Raw genomic sequence first — 17,072 nt, 5'->3', positions numbered from 1 at the left:
CATATACCGGCAACAGTCGGATCGGAGTCAACCTCTTCTATAAAGACTGGACCCTCATTTAGATTCTCTCCTCAATTGCCATTAGACATAATTCATGACGATCCTAAGCCCGCTGTATATTCTCCAAATCCTTTAGTTTTGAAAGATGAGAACATTCGCATTACAATGCTTGACAGGCTGATCCTTTCCCAAATCGCACAACAATTCTTACAGTTCTCAATTCCATCAACTCATTGAACCAGATAAACTCTAGCGACATCGATTCAGTGAGATACCCAAATCCTGCTCAGCAAGACATCGCTGTGATCATCATACCCTCCCAAATTGTAAAAATTCTAGTGTGGAGTGAAAGACAGCAATTATATGCCAAAGGTATGCGTCTTGAAGCCTTTTTACCACCTCCAACGAGCAATGAGTCACCTCCTTTGAGCCTGATTCAATCAAACTCGAATTCTAAAATCTCTATTGGCCATAATGAAGCTCCCTGTTGCAGATGTACGAATGACGCACGACCTAGCAATAATAGACCGCCATCTAAATGGGACTGGATCAAAAGTGCTACGAAAGACAATGTTCATATGACAGCTCTCTAGGATAACTCTTTAGACTCTAATCACATATGCTCTTTAGCCCTCTGGAACACTAGAGGTTTTTCACACTTACTTTTTAATGATTCCTCTGACCTAAATTGTTTTGATATAGTAGCTCTACAAGAAACCTGGATTCTGTCAGCTCCAATATGGGTAAATCACCAGATTAAAATTGTTCAAGCTTCAAAACCTGCTAGAGGGCGCCTGGCTGCAGGGCTATTAGTTGCTATTCGCAACAATGCTCAGCTATCGCTTACTGCATGGCCTTCACCCGACCCAGACATCCAAGTTGTTAAACTATCTACCTCTAACACATTACATCATTTGTTTCCAAGTAGTCTCTTAATAAACATCTATTGGAACCCGACTTCCCCCCCTGCTTTCCAGTTTACCGACAAAATTGAAAATATCTTGAATCAAACTTTACTTGAATCTGATATTAAGACAACGACAATTGTAGGTGATTTTAATCTCAATTGCCTCCTTACCCCCAATTCTGGTTCTAATTTAAGAGCTAGCAAATGGTTGAGTTTAATGAATGCGAGAAAGCTCTTAATGTTGAACGGTTCTACGCCTGAAGACTTTCCCCCTAAACCCACTTGGACTAGAAATCTGAGTAATTCCATTCTTGATTATGTCTATATCTCTGCTGAAGCAAATAAGCTGATAGCCTCTTTCGAGGTGTTATCCACCACCTCCAGCGACCACAACATTCTTAAGGTCTCCTGGGTTCCTCATAGTGTGCAAAATCCTGTGTATTTTACTCCTCATGTTGGTGTAAATAATGCCAAAAACTGCCTTAAATGGTTTCCTGGTCAAATCACGAAACTTCACCAGAAGATCATACAATCTGATCTAAAATCATCATCATCTCAGCACATTTGTTACAATGATTGCATTTTAATGTTACACCAAGAATCTTGGGGCTCAACACGCCCAATATTTGTTCATAAATATTCCCAAATCACAGCAATCTCTGTTCTCAAGATGGAATTAAATCGTGCCTTGAGAACATCAGCTGCTAAATTGAGCAACAATCTAAGATCTCAATTAAAAACGAACTATAAAAACTAAATTAAACAACAGCTTCTTTTCCACAAACAAGAGAAAGCCAAACTCATGTTGAAAGCCCTTGTCTCTAAGTCGGCAGGCGAAATATGTAAGGTAATTAATAACCTGCCCCCAATGCGAACAGATCTGTTCTTTTGAACCCCATTTCAGAGACTATGTGGACTTCTCATTATCAAACACTCTTTTTAAAATCTGCTCGGCAACAAAGTGACCCTTTCATAGAGCAGCCTGTTTTAACCAAACTCAAAGGTGATAATCTGGATATTCGGATTATAATTAAAAAAACTAAGTGCTTCAAGAGCAGCAGGTCCTGATCAATTGACTAATGCAATATTAAAAACTAATCCAGAGAAATGGGCTGCTCTCCTGGAAACCATATTCACAAGAGTTATTGAAACAACTCAGATTTTGCCATCCTGGCAACAAGCTATAATTATTCCCATTTGTAAAAAAAGGAGATAGGTCTAACCCAAATAACTATAGACCTATAGCTCTACTAGACGCTCCTGGGAACATTTTTGCGCAATTGGTTTTACGTGATTTTACTAAATGGCTAGTTGAAAATCAACTGATGGACATAAACCAATCTGGATTCGTATCTGGCATTGGTACAGCATTACATCTCTTAATTCTGTCCACTATAAAACAACAAGCCATTTTATCCAAGCAGCCTGTTTTTGTAGCTTTTATAGATTTTAAGCAAGCTTTTGATTCAGTTTCGAGGCAGACTCTTTGGTGTAAACTTTTAAATGCAAATTGTCCATTGTATATTAGGTTTTTAATTCACCAATTGTATTCCAAGACTTCTATAAGAGTCAAACTAACAACCAATGGTCTTTTATCTCAGCCAATTGAAACTGACTCTGGTGGGCATATATGAAGAAGTCAGGGGAGTTGACTCACAATAACCTATGAAGGCTAGGGAAGGGTTATGTTGGTCGTCAGTAGTAAACGGGAGATAACATGTTTCTTTCTCCCAGGGGCATCCCACTCCTAGTCCCTGAAGACCCTCCACCCATGTTATATTGAACCCTTTTTGCTTTCTTCCTGGCACGTCTGGATTGAGCATATTTCCTAACCTTTTCTTGGTCAATGGGACATGAATAACAATATCCAAAAACTGCCCCTGGAATAAAGCTTTCTCCTTGGGAAAGAAGTGAGGAGTACTGTGTCTCGTCTGAAGGTACCTCAATACCAATCCCCAAGGATCCTCCACCCAGGTGATCCTCCCTCTCTTGTCCACCCCCAGGGTCAGGATCCAAGAGCTATGGCCTTTTCCTGGCCGCCTGCGCAGAAGATCCCAAGGGACTGGAAGTGAGAATACCCTCAGGTTTTTCACAGTATCTTCCTCACATATTATCTTTCTGCTTTCTTCGTATTGGCACTGTGTACATTTACACATTAGAAAAGGGTTTATTTGTGACTTAAGTTCCCTTTTTTCAATATGTCCATTTCTTTTCTCTCTCTTAGTTAAGTAACTTTCAATTGTTCATACTCGGCATGTTTGCTGCTACGCCCCGGTGTCCCCATTGCTTTTGGGAGGACTCACCGGTTTCTGTAGGCATTGCTATCTTCTCTCGTGGTTGGCCGTGGAAGGATTCCTATCTGCTTCCTTCCCGCTGCTTTATTTCCTTAATTCGCTGGTCCTGTGTGGCTTCCACTCAGCAAGCCTGTTATCCTCTTTGCTCTGGTAAGCAAAATGCTGTTTTCCTCTTTCAGCGAACGGCCAGGAGTTCTTCTAAGCCGGCTCTGGCATTTCCGCTGCGCCTCTTGTTTCAGCAGTTCCTTCTTCCTCTGGAGGTGAGCCGCCCGGCTCCACCACGCCAGTCCTGACTTCTCGGCTCCTCGTGGAGAGGTGCAGCCCTCTCTCGCAAGTCTTCACAGCAGCTGACTTCCATAACTGTTTGGACTGTTTACATTTCTTGGGCACAGGTGTGTACCAGAAAATAGGAATGCGCTCACTGGGTTTGCAGTCTCTTTTACTCAACATTGCTCGTTTCTTCTTCTTCTTCATCCTAGTATTTCGTAAATTCTGAGAACAGAAGTCCATTGTAAATGATTGACTTATGGAATTTGGATAATATTTTTAAAAGGTTTTGATGGCAAGACAGGCCTGATTATTTGACAAGTGGAATTGAAAAAAGGTGATTTCATCACAGTGGCAAACGTAGACCAACTTTGGAAGGTTGGTTGGTAGATTGGGGAAAACTGTTTTTCATGCTGTTCCTATGAAAAAGTGTGGATACATAACAATAGGCCATTAGGGTTTCAGACATGGGGATGTTATTTTCAAGGGTCCATGTCTTATCCAATGGACCCACGACATCTCCCCAAAGGTTGTCTCCTCTCTTGTGATCCTCCCTCATATAGCCACCCCCAGGATAAGGATCAGGTAGCGGCTGCCGTCCCCTGACTACATTGGAGGTTACCGCTGGGGAATCGGTGATGACTCCACAGGATTCATAACAATACATTCCTATGGCTTTTATTGTCATGCATATCTCAACTTTCAATTAACTTGTATATTTTTGTTCCCAAGATCTATGTCTGGGCCTGGCCTCTGGCCTTTGTTGATCCAAGCCTGCAAATAAAGTTGTGTACATTCTTTCTCCCCATGCTAATGGACCATCTTCAACTTATCTTTTGATGCAGATAAAGACATCTCCATCCCTGACTCATCAAGCACCTTCTGGTGTCTGCCAAATATCCTTAGCTCAGGGAGATGGACCACGAATTTGAGTTTTAAATACAAGTGTTTTAAAAATGTCAACCCATTAAGGGCTGCCTTTATTTACCCAGTTGCTGGCCCCAACCCACAATAAATTCCTTTTTGGTCACAACTGTGGCGTCAACAAAAATGTTTTAGATAGAAAGAAGATATCGGGAAGGTCACTGTTTGAGTGTGCTGAACAGATGCGAATTCAAAACTTATGAATAGAAACTGGCGATTTTAAATGTTACAATTTCTTTGACACCTGAGGCCTTTCACATCTCGCGTCATGCCTTCAGTGATCAATTTTGCATCCTAAAATATATTCACATGACTGGCAATGGAGATTCGTTTTCCCATGTGTTCATTGTTCTAAGCTGCAAATGCACACCTTTCCATGGTAACTGTTTCTATTTTTGCAAAGTTACCCTTTATTCTCTGGTCTCTCTGTGTCAGCAAGGCTACATTTTAGACATCAGTGACGTGTAATGGAAAGTATGCATAAAGAGGTCTGGGAAACCCTCTACCGGTACGAACACGGCCCATTGACTTGTTCTTGGGTGGATTGTCCCCGGGAGGGTCTCAACCACGCTTTAGCTCACTATGCTTTCACAGAAGAGAAATTTCCATACACATATCAGTCTTTTCCCATAGGTAGCTCAGCACTGAAATGGTAGGAAATTCTCCTCTGAACAAGAGTACCAACAGCAACCCTAGACACGATTTTGGTCTAGTCGGGCCTCATCAGTGACGTGGAGCTGTGCCTCTCTAAGCACAGCGAGCAAGGGGTCCACGCCTAGATTGTCCTGGTAACTTAGGGTGAGAACTCTTGTTGGTGCTGAGACTTTCCGGTACCGGAATGTCCCCCCTCAGATACTGCTTTAACTGTAGTCTGGGTTGGCCAGCTGCCACACTGGGATTTACACTTATCATTTTCCTCTATGTCCTCCACCATTTTCCATAATTCTAAGATCTCTTTCCTCATTTGTAGCTTTTTACCTTTCTTTTTAGCGGGAAAAAAAATGTGCACATGTGTTCCAGTATCCCTCTATTGTTCGTACCCTGCTCCGGCCATGGGTGGAACATTCTCCCTTGTGTCTCCGCCACCCACTGCTTATGATATTTCTCAATTTTGTCATTGCACAATGGCAAAGCACTACACATGTATTCTAATTGTGCTGCTACCCCCATTTTAAACGCCTTTGTATACGAAAATGTCACACCATACACAAAATATAGTTTGTCTTAAGCGTTCTCCGAGAGCCCCAAATGGTAAATCAGCTGTAGGCAGAAACACTACGCGGCATGTAAACACAACCGCGTTGTGTTTCTGCCTGCTGTGGCTTTCACTTTGGGTCTCCGGTGGGGAGCACCGGAGACCCAAAGTGAAAGCCACAGCAGGCAGAAACACAACGCGGTTGTGTTGGAAAACGCTGCGGTTTTTCTTTCCGAGTTTCTCAGGCTCCTCCGAGCCGGAGGAGCCTGAGAAACTCGGAAAGAAAAAACGCAGCGTTTTCCAACACAATAACGTTGTATTTATGTTTGCGGTCGCTTCAAAAGCGACCGCAAACATAAATACAACGTTTTTAAAGCTGCGGTTTTATTTCTAAGTTTTCCGGGCTCCTCCAGCCCGGAAAACTTAGAAAAAAAAACGCAGCTAGTGCATATTTTTTTTTTAAAATAAATAGCACTTACCGAGATTCAGCTGCAGCTTTCCTGCTCTGGTCTCCGGTCCCCGTCCTCCACGTACAGCACTAATGAAGGGAAAGTCACCCAGCGGTAGCTTTTGTTTACTACAGCTGGCTGGCTTTTCCTTCATTAGTGCCGCAAAAGCAAAAGCCAGCACAGGAGGGCATCCATTTCACAAAATGGATGCGCCCATGTGCTTGCTTTTGCGTATTTTGAGCTTGAATAGCTACATTTTACATAGGAAGTTTTAAAAAAGAGAATGCTAGTATTTTTTTTTATGTTGCCTATCTATTTTTTAAATAAAATGTTTTACTAGACCATGCCTTTAAAACCTTTATATTGTTCTTGGTGCTTTGCAGCAGAGAGGCTGATACATTTTGACTTGCTGGATGGATATGGATGACATTTTCTAAACAAAACATTTGTCAAGCCTCCACCGCCCTTCATTAAAAAATGAAAAAGTGATTCAGAAAACATACAAAGTTTTCAGCCTGATCCCATTCATTGTCCCATAGAGAATAGGTGCAGTTTCTGAACAGCCGTAGCATGAAAACCGCTGGGCAAATTTGAACTAAATAAGAAACAATGTGTCTACAAAGCATTGACTGTTTTGGGGGTAAATACATCCAGTAGATATTAAAATATTCGACAGAATATTGCCACCTGTTCCTTAAAACGTTTATATATATCGGCCTTGGTGGTTTGCAGCAGAGACGCTGAGAGGATTTTTAGAAATGAAAAGGCACCATTTCTTTTTGTTGCTCGATGAAAGTGATTCCCATAATATTACCAGGAGAATTCACAAAGGAACAAACTCAAAATGCTATTTGGAGGAGGAAAAAGGATGACATCAAACTTAGGAATTAACTCCCCCCACAACCAGTACAGAGTCTAATAACATTCTTGACATCAGAAAGAGACTCAAAACTCTTCTGTTTATGTAGTCCCTCCAAGGGGAAAACGGATTGTTTTGAATGACAGCACTTAGATGGCCTGGCTGTAGGCGCTATACAAATAGCAACAGTAATCACACCAGACTAGAGCTCGGGAGTGGGAAAGAAGACACCATGTGAAGTTGGGGATTTGGGGTGGGTTGGGGAGCCAGTTACGGGTAGAAAATGTTCAGTGTTTCAGGGGAAGACCACTGGAATCTCACGAGATTTCATCGGTAGCGCTGCAAAAAAGGCTCAGAAGAAAAATGTGCGTCACACAAAACGATGACTGATGGGGTAATGGGGAGAAGGTTAGGGAGGGAAAAAGCAATTGAGTGGAGTGAGGGGACCTCAAAAAAGAAAAGGGACACATGTTAAGTGCCTGTGAGGATGGGGAAGACTTTTTAATTCTAAGCATTTTTCCCATTATCGTGGAAATCGGCGAACCAACTCTACCTCAGGAATTTCTGTTATTGGACATGATTACTGTGAAATTATCGCGGGAATGAGGCGTGAGAAGAAAATAGGTTAAACATATGCAGTCCCTACATCTTCTTGGCAGGGGGCAATCGGTGTATCACATTAATAGAGTGACATGGCCAGTGGCCATGGGTAGTGGGCCCAAAAGAAAGATACTGGTGCGATATAGATGCCACGGCCTAAGGCCATATCTTGTGAGACATCAAGAAACTATGCAGCATTTTTGGCCGTGAAAACCCTTGAAATTCAGTTAAAAACCATTTATTAAGAGAGAGTTAAGATGATCAGATGTTGTGCAACAATACACATGAAATTCAGCACTCGCATTTCAATCAAGTCCAGGAAATGCGTCACACAAACCAAACAGAGATAGGGCATAAAAAACAGCAAAGGGCCAGGGAGGAAAAAAGCAATTGAGGGGAGTGGTGGGACCATGGAAAGAGGAGGGGTCACTTGGTGAGTGCCTGTGGGTACAGGGAAGAGTTTGGGATTTTCAAGAGTTATCAGGGGAATACCGGGGAATACCGCAGGCATCGATAGTTCAATGCCGCTCTATGTGTAGTTTGTTGCACTTGTCAGGGGAATATCAGGGGAAACCCGTGGGGATGGGGAGAGAGTGAAAAAATAAGTAATTTTACACATCGACTACTGTAATGCCCTTTACAGTGGCGCCAACAAATCTACCATCCAGAAACTTCAAACGCTCCAAAACAATGCTCTGCGAGCAGCGCTTGGCATAAATAAAAGAGCACACATTTCCACCATTAGACGTCAACACAAATGGCTATCTACAAACCACAAAATTCAATTAAAAATGATCTCCTTGACACATAAAGCTCTTAACAACGCCGCCCCAAGCTATCTCACGAACAAAATACAAAAAAAAACCTCCATCAGACCTATTAGAGCTACCAACACTAACTGTCTGGTAGTACCTAGATTTAAACTAACCACGGTCGGTGGGAATAGTTTCCCTGTGAAGGCGGCTAAAAACTGGAATCTTTTACCCAACAATCTAAGAGCAGATCAGCCGTACCCACTATTCAGAAGGAATGCTATCCAATATCTTATCTCCAACGACCACTAGATATAGGTTTATAGTATTCCCAGACCTGACTCTGGTCCCTCTCCTCTGTCTCACGATATGTTATGCGTACCATCTTCTATGTAACTCATCGACCTGCACGATGATGGTCCTGCACATTTGTATACTATTACTGTATCTTGTATAGTATGTATAACTTTTACTGTATCCTGTATAATCTGTAACGATGTAAGCTTCGCATTATCCTACCTGCTGCGCCCTTCTACCTATGGGTCTGGAGCGCATTAGAAATAAAACAAACAAACAAACCTTTTTGTTGTGTTAAATCTGATCACCTTAGCTCTCTCTTAACTAAAGTTCTTTATAGTATTGGGCGAAGCTATGGGTAAGCACTATGCAACTAACCGGAGCTATACGTGTATGAGTTGATCCTGACACCACACGCTACAAGCAAAACAGGACAGAGGACCATTTCGATTGACAACTGAATTTGGGTAACTTCATGTTTTTGTAAAGGCCTTCACTAATCTTCTCTTCTCCCTTCATAGATCATGGTCCCCGCTCTGATGGTGACGGCTGGCAAGGACACTGTGCTTCTTCCAAAGATGAGTAGTGGAATGGAAGACTGGGTGAGTGAATATCTCTTCTTATTGAAAAGGCAGGGTCTGAAGTATTGGCTGCCAAATAAAAGCCACCATCCATAGGAAAGGTATACTGCAAAAATCTATGCACTATACAGTGCAAAAGTACATTGGCTTTAGTGGTATAAGTGGGACTGGCTGGAAACGTTTACAAACTACACCTAACTGTAAGAGTTTTCTTCGATATGCCAGTGTATCTTGACTAAATAAAATTTGTTTTATCAGTAACCAACATAGAATGAAATGTCCAATTAATAAAAACGTGAAAATCTAAAGCTCTTTGTAGCTCACATCATGTATTCATGTATTGTAATTGTAAACACTTTGTAGAGCCTGTCATCCACCCACTAAATCTAACAGAAATAAATGGCGCAAACCTAGCAAGAAAGCAAGTGCTGTTCAAAACATGGGAGAAAACAGGGTGTCACGAAAGCTGCACGTCAGGGATCACTACTATTTGTACTTAAGTGAAAAACATCCCTCGTGCAATGTTTAACTTTTTTGTAATTCTAATTGGCAATTTATAACACGCTTAATACACAGAGGTTTCTAAGCGCGGACCCGGGGATCAACCCTGTTTTGCTCCACGACGTCTTGCTTCCAAGGCGAGCAAGTTGCGCCTGAGTTATCCGCCCGAGAATAAATAAGAGTAAAGTAAAGAGTACAACTAAGGATAAATTCTCTTCACTTTACGCAACGTGTACATGCATATCACTATTCATTGTAGTGTTTGCCACTGTAAGGCAGTGATGGCGGAGCACGTCGTCACGCAGAGGCAATAAAAGGGTCCGCACCACGAGGGTTATCGTGAGCGTCGGAGCCCGAGACAGCAATACTGATGACTCTGTGTCTCATTTGTACATTGGGGAGACAGCACCAGGACGTGGCCGTCCCTGACATGACACTGGTGAAGGGGCCGACCCAGACATAATATTAATGATTGTGGGAGGGATTTATGATCAAATCCGACTGCTTTTACCAGTAGGTCATTTCAGGCAGATTCCATTGCCTCATTGCCTGTCAGGCGGTCATTTTAAGTCGATCCTGCTCCCCAAAACAGCTGCCACTTTTGCACTCATTATTACCAATCTTTTGCAGTGCTTGTCTTTCGACAGGACTCATGGCTGCCTCTTCTTCCTTCTTTACTGACTCAGGGTCAGATGCTGGGTGGCCCGATGGATTCCGCTTTTTCCTCACTGGAATTTTTGTGGATTTAGCGGAAGGACACTTTTTCTTCTTTGTCTTTACTGCTCATAGTGGTGCACCAGTGTTGGCGGTCTCCGATGGCCGCCTCCGTGAGCCCCCCACCCCCGTGATAATAAGACACGGAGACAGCGGTGTTGTCGGTGTGGGCTCCCCGGTGATACTGATGTCACCGGGAACGCCCCGTTTATTTAACAGCGCACGCGACGGAGTGAACGTCACTCCGTCGCGTGCGTACCCTTAAAGGGCCAACGCCACACTCCTCCTTTTCCATAACAACAAATTGGAAACAGGAGTACCTAACTAGTACACATCTATAAAACACATAACCCTGGCAGTTTCAACAAAAACCCCCATTTATTGACAGCCACCCCGGATCCCCCGTGGGTACCTGTCTTGGCCTGACCATTAACCCCCGGTCAGCCTCCCCGACTCAGTCCGTAACATAGTCAGTGAGACGGGCAGGTTTCCCACGCCCTGTTCTCAGGGGGTACCTCCTGCCACCGTCCCTGGCTGGTGTCCCTGGACCGGGTCCGCCTCGAGCCGGAGATTCCACTGCGGGATTTTCTCCCCCACCTTCATCCAGAGCGCCCTCTCCTTCTCGGCTGTCCGAGCTGTCCACTCGGGGGTCGCCGATCTTCCGGAAGAATGATGCATTCCTGGTTACCGACGACGTTCCGTCCGAGGCTGTTACCATCGACCCCTTGACTGCCACCACATCTAAGGGAGCGGGTTCATACGTGAGAGACAGTTTTCCATGTGGGTGGCGATTTCTCACCAGCACCTCATCTCCCAGCGCGATGTGTGGGGGTCTGAGGCCCCTCCGGATGTTCTCCATTTGTATCCTGACCTGTCTGTCCTCTTCGACCTGCTCATTGTCGATTACGGCAGGGTCTCTCTCTCCCACTTCCGGTATGACATCTCTCGGGCACCGCTGGAAGAGTGCTTCCGCCGGGGCCACCCCCGTTGACGAGTGAGGGGTGGTCCGGTAACCCCGCAGGAAGACGTACAAAGCCCTCTGCAAACACTCTCCTTTTCCATGAGCAATCCTGAATACCTTGTTGAGAGTGCGCATCATGCGCTCGGCCTCCCCGTTGGCGCGAGGCCACAGTGGGGTGACCCGCCGGTGTTGAATGCCATACTCCTTCATGAGCTCGGCAAAACTCTCGCCTTGGAATGGGGCTCCGTTGTCGGAGCACAGCACAGAGGGGAGGCCATGAGTGGCAAAGATTTTCTCCAGCGCCACCACCACGTTCTCAAACGCCACTGAGTCTATAAACTCAACTTCCGGGTACCTCGACCGCTCGTCGACCACCACTAGAAAATGCGTACCTCTCGACGTGGATCCAGAGTCAGCGTGCACCACCTCCCACGGTCGAGTCCCTCGGGGCATTGCTTCAATGGACGGTTCCTTCTGGGCCGGTGCTGCAGCCTGGCACCATACGCACGAGGCCACAAACGCTTCCACCTTCCGCTCTAGTTCAGGGAACCACACCTTCTGACGGAGGCGAGCTTTGGTCTTGGGGGCCCCTTGATGACCCTGGTGCGCCAGTGCGATGACCTGTGCTACTTTGGTCTGGGGTACCACGATCCTTTCCCCTCTCAGCAGTAGCCCCGACTCCGAGAATGTTAGTTCCTCCCTCACTCTCCACAATTGCTCGAGGGCAATCCGGGCCTCACATGTCCTTCGTTCCACAGCCTCCAGCACTGTCTTCCAGGTTCCTTTCTGCATGGCCTCCTTCAGGATGGCGAAACATTCGTCGCCTCTCGACGCAGCCTCGAGCTCCTCCACCTGCATGGAGTTGGGGGTAGCAGTCTCCACGACCAGGCAGACGTGCTCGTCGGCTTCCTCCGCCGATGCCGACTCCTGCGAGTCGTTTCTGGGGTGTCGAGATAGGTAGTCCGCCACATTGTTAGCACCTGGACGATAGATCAACGACACTCCATATTCGAGCAGGGCGAGCATCCAGCGCTCAATTCTCACCGGCGGGCGAGATGACGAGCCCACCATGATCGGCAACAACGGCTTGTGGTCCGTGACCACGGTTACTGGACGCCCCAGAATATAGAGGCGGAAGTGCCGACAGCCCCATAGCACCGCCAGGGCTTCCCTCTCGATTTGGGAATATCGTTGCTCAGTGTCGGAAAAGGCCTTACTGGCGTATGCTATGGGTCGAACCTCCTGGTCTTTCCCCACTTGCGTAAGCACCGCCCCCAGTCCATACGGGCTGGCGTCCACCACGATCTCCGTGTGTAGGCTCGGGTCGAAAAACGCCATGGTGTCATGCGCCGCCAAAGCCCCTCGGATATCGTCAAATGCCGCCTGTTCCAGAGGGCCCCACTGCCAGGTAATATCCTTCTTGGTGAGCGACCTCAGTGGCTCAGAGCGGGATGCGAGATTCCTGATGAAGCGGCCACAGTAAGTGACCATCCCCAAGAAGCTCCTCACCTCTGCAACATTCTCAGGCGGGCGCGCCTCTTTAATGTCCCTCACCTTGCGGGGATCCGGGGACACCCCATCCGCCTTAAATACGAACCCAAAGAACTCGATCGTTGTCTTCAGAAATTCGCACTTGTCCTTGTGCAGGGTGAGGCCCAGCAAGCGCAGCCGTTCAAAAGTCTTGGACAGGCGTGAGAGATGCTCCGTCTCCGATTTGGCGTACACCAAAATGTCATCGCTAATATTAAGGACTCCATCAAGATCCGCCAATGCTCCCCTTATGATGTTTTGAAAAACCTCTGCTGCGGAGGACACCCCAAAGCTCAGTCTCTTGTATCGATAGAGACCCCGATGTGTGGTAAATGTAGTAATGTAGCGGGACTCTGGGTGCAGGACCACCTGATGATAACCTGATCTCAGGTCGAGCTTGGAAAAGAACCTCGCCCCTTGCAGTTCCGCAATAATGTCATCGATGGTGGGGGTGAGGTGTCGCTCCCTCTTTATGGCCTTATTGGGGAGCCGCATGTCCACACAGATTCTCACGGCATCTGGCTGTTTGGGCTTGCGTGCGATGACGATGGGGGACACCCAGGGGGTGGGGCCTTCAACCTTTTCAATTATGTCCAGCCCCACTAGGTTGTCAAGTTCGCGATCCACCAGATCCCTGAGATGGAAAGGAACCCGTCGGTGCTTCAGCGCCACTGGTTGGATAGATTCGTCGATATGGAGCCGGACCGGCTCACCCACCAGCTGTCCAATGCCCTCAAACAGGGATCCATGTTTGGCCAGGAGGACCTGAATGTCATCTAAGTACACTGAGTAAGCGAACGTGACGATACCCAGTGCCTCCGCCGCGGCACAGCAGAGCAGGGTGTTGTCGCTCACCGGTGTGACATAGAACCTAGCCCGTATGTGTGAGTCACCATATTGCACATCAGCCACGAACACTCCGTCTAGAGGCAAAGGCCGGTCCCCGCCGAAGGCGAATATGCGTGCCTTCGGCGCAGCCAGCGCGGGCGGGGCCTGCATGGTATCATAATGCTGGCGGGCCATTACATTCACGGATGCGCCAGTGTCCACTAGCATCGGCACAGAGTCCCCATTAACCAGCACGTTGCACCTGGGCTGTCTTTTGGAGCGGGACTTTAGCACGCTCACACTGGACACGAAAAACACGTTCTCGTCCTCTTCCTCCTCCTCCTCATCCTGAGGGACCCCTTCGTCACCCTGGTCCACCTGGGCAACGTTGGACGCCCTTTGGGGCCGGAAGAAGCCGGCTCGAACTGGCCCCCTCGGCACAATCTTGGGGGTAGCAGACCTGCACATTCTGGCGAAGTGGTCAGCGCCTCCGCATCTACCACACTTGACCCCTGTTGCAGGGCATTCCGTGGGGTGCGGGAGATCGTACCCACACTTCGGGCATGAGGCATTCGACCCCTGCGTGCGCGGGCTCTGAGCGTTTATGGGGCGCCTCAACCCGCGGCCTCTTCCGACCGCGCAGACCTCCTCCATCTTGGCTGGGCGAGCACCCGCTTCCATCCTGGTTGCCCGCAATTCCGAGACCTCGTGGCACCTTCCCAGTTCTAGGATACGAGGGAGGGTGATGCCAGGCTCTCGCAATATCTGGCGCCTTAGTTTCCCAGAGCTACACCCCTGAATGAGTTGGTTACGAATCATAACTTCAGGGTCGTTCCAGGCACACGGCGCTGCCAATCGCCGCAGCCGCCCAACGAACACATCCAGAGTCTCATCATCTTTTTGTCGAGCCGTTCCCATGAGAAAACGTTCATAGTCCGCATTGGCCATCGGCAGAAAATGATTGTGGAGTGCCTCCTTCGCCGCCGCAAACGATCCGTCAACCGGCTGCAGGGACATAAATACCTCATGCACCGCTGGACCAGCGGAGTACAGGAGAGTGGCCAGCTTGCCGTCGTCACTTGTCTCCATTGTGGCCCTGAAATACATCTCCAGCCTATCCATCCACATCTTCCACCTCTGTCCCAGGCCTGATGGAGCACCCGAGATATCAAACTCAGGCATTGGCTGCAGGGACCCCGGTGGTTTCGGCAGGGGAATAGGCGGAGGCGCAGGAGCCACAGGAGCAGCAGCAGGAGCAGCAGCCTGATTCATGGTGGAAAGCGCACAGGCACCCCAAAGGATTGAGAAGAATGGGGCCGCAACTCACCACCAGCCGTGCTCTTCGTGGAAGTGTCACTCCAGCCAGCATGCAGACAATGAGGTGTCCAAAAATTGAGTAGAGGAAGAGACCCCTAGTGCAAACAGCAGGCTTCCCATGGAGTCTCCGTGTCTCTGCTCGGCAATAACAGTGAAAATGTCGAAATTTTCCCTTGGAATCGACATGTGCTGTTTTCAGCGACCATCCGCCGCTGAAATTTCCAAAAATTGTGTCCGGATGGCTCACCGACGCTTTGTTATGAAGCCGTGAGTCTCCGAGGCCTATTGATCAAAATGGCCGCCGGCCGCGTGCGTCGCTTCCTTCTCTGCGGTCGGAGTTCGTCGGAGCGTTCACATTCGATCATCTGCGCTCCCGACGAAACTCCCCCGCCTGTCCCAGGAAGCGATCCGGGCCTCGTCGCCACTGTTGGCGGTCTCCGATGGCCGCCTCCATGAGCCCCCCACCCCCGTGATAATAAGACACGGAGACAGCGGTGTTGTCGGTGTGGGCTCCCCGGTGATACTGATGTCACCGGGAACGCCCCGTTTATTTAACAGCGCACGCGACGGAGTGAACGTCACTCTGTCGCGTGCGTACCCTTAAAGGGCCAACGCCACAACCAGTATAGAACACAGGTCCTTTGTCCTCTCCTCCATGTGTTATTTTCTAGCATCCATGATGCCATGGGGGTGAATCGCACGCTCTTGAAAATAGAGGAAAGATTTTGAATGTTGCGTTCTTCTCAGGATCATGTGTGGCACTTCATCACATGGCATAACTACTTGGATTCAACTTTACAAAATGGAAGATGCCCTTACTTACTGCTTCACGTACGGCATTTGGACGGCAGCCATCTTTGAGTGGCGCTGCATTGCTGTAGTTCAGTGTCTGATTGTGGCTGCCATTTTGTGGTTGGATTTCACTTGCTGGAAATGCTTACTGAGAGAGGCTTTTCCAGAAAGAGAAATATGCGATATGCGCTGTTGTTGCTGCCAAGTACTGCATAGTGTCATATGTACTGTGCAGCCTCATCCATCTGGGTCTGCCAGTACATGCCAAAGGCAGCCTCAAATGCCCTAATGATGCTGTCCTATTCCAGTGAATGGTGCACCTGCCTGGTTTAGGCATCATATACAAGATACAGCCTCAGAGGTCCAGGTGCTGTCCCCGAACCTGACTTTCCCCTTGAGGTTTCTGTCCTTGTTGGACATGGGTAGTTGGGCGGGATGACTGGTCCTGTAAAATGCTTCACATTGGTGGGCAGGGTACAGAAAACAGTGTTGCCCACCTTCAGCTTCAACCCTGTTGCCAAACCTCCTGCTTCGGCGCACGTTGCAGTTTGGGGGCCAGAGTGAGCAGCTGCTTCCATTAGGACAGGAGGACAATATGCAAATCTTCAGTTCTTTTCTATTTTGATCAACTTGGCACTATTATTTATGGTTGTCTTCTTGCTGTTTAACTGAATGCATAGCCAGGCACTTCATCCTCTAAAATCCCCTTCTTTCTGCTCTGGCTCATTAGGCTCGTCCACCTCTGTCTTTCATTTCTTTTGCTCCCTCTTCTCTTCTACTCTCCTCTTCCTCTCTCTGCTGTAAATCTAAAGCTCTTCTAGTTCCTGATACCCTTCAAGATCTCCCTGTACTTGCCTTTTTCCAGTGGCAACTTTTCCTTGCAAGGCTTCAATTATGTTACTTTTACATAGTGTATAAATGCATGTATCCTCTTGTTACACACTACATATCTGCTCTTATCGCTCTGCACTGTCTCTTTGCCCTTCCTCTCAACTCTTTCTGTCACTTGCTCATTCACCATATGCCGTATCCTACTATTGCTCCTTTTGGTGGCATGCCACTAAGCTTCTGAATTCCTCTGATGCAACACTTGACTTGTATTTCAATACTCTGTTAAATCGCTTCTCTCATCCCCGTTCCTTAGATCATCAAGTTGCTGCCAGATTGACTCTTTGTCATAAAATGTGTACTGTTTATATATTTTGGGGCATTGGCAAAAGCACTCTGAAAATTCAACGTAATTAGTACCGGGCGGGGGCGTGGCTTATTCCTCCCAGCCAATGAGGAGGCTCAGAGTGGGGGCA

The 17,072-nt window shown here is 47.4% G+C and overlaps 1 protein-coding gene across 1 annotated transcript in view; it reads left to right on the top strand.

The window, feature by feature from the left end:
- Window positions 1–17,072, top strand: part of EPHX2 (epoxide hydrolase 2) — a 1,142,911-nt gene that overhangs the window by 987,091 nt on the left and 138,748 nt on the right. Inside the window, exon 17 of the mRNA XM_069605642.1 lies at window positions 9,066–9,146. Coding sequence (XP_069461743.1) covers window positions 9,066–9,146 — 81 coding nt within the window. The remainder of the gene's footprint in view (window positions 1–9,065; window positions 9,147–17,072) is intronic.

Source organism: Ambystoma mexicanum, chromosome 4p (assembly GCF_040938575.1).
Source record: "Ambystoma mexicanum isolate Mex_15411 chromosome 4p, UKY_AmexF1_1, whole genome shotgun sequence".
Taxonomy (NCBI): Eukaryota; Metazoa; Chordata; class Amphibia; order Caudata; family Ambystomatidae; genus Ambystoma; species Ambystoma mexicanum.
The sequence above is the reverse complement of the archived record's forward strand: the minus strand, read 5'-3'. Positions and strand labels throughout refer to the sequence as shown.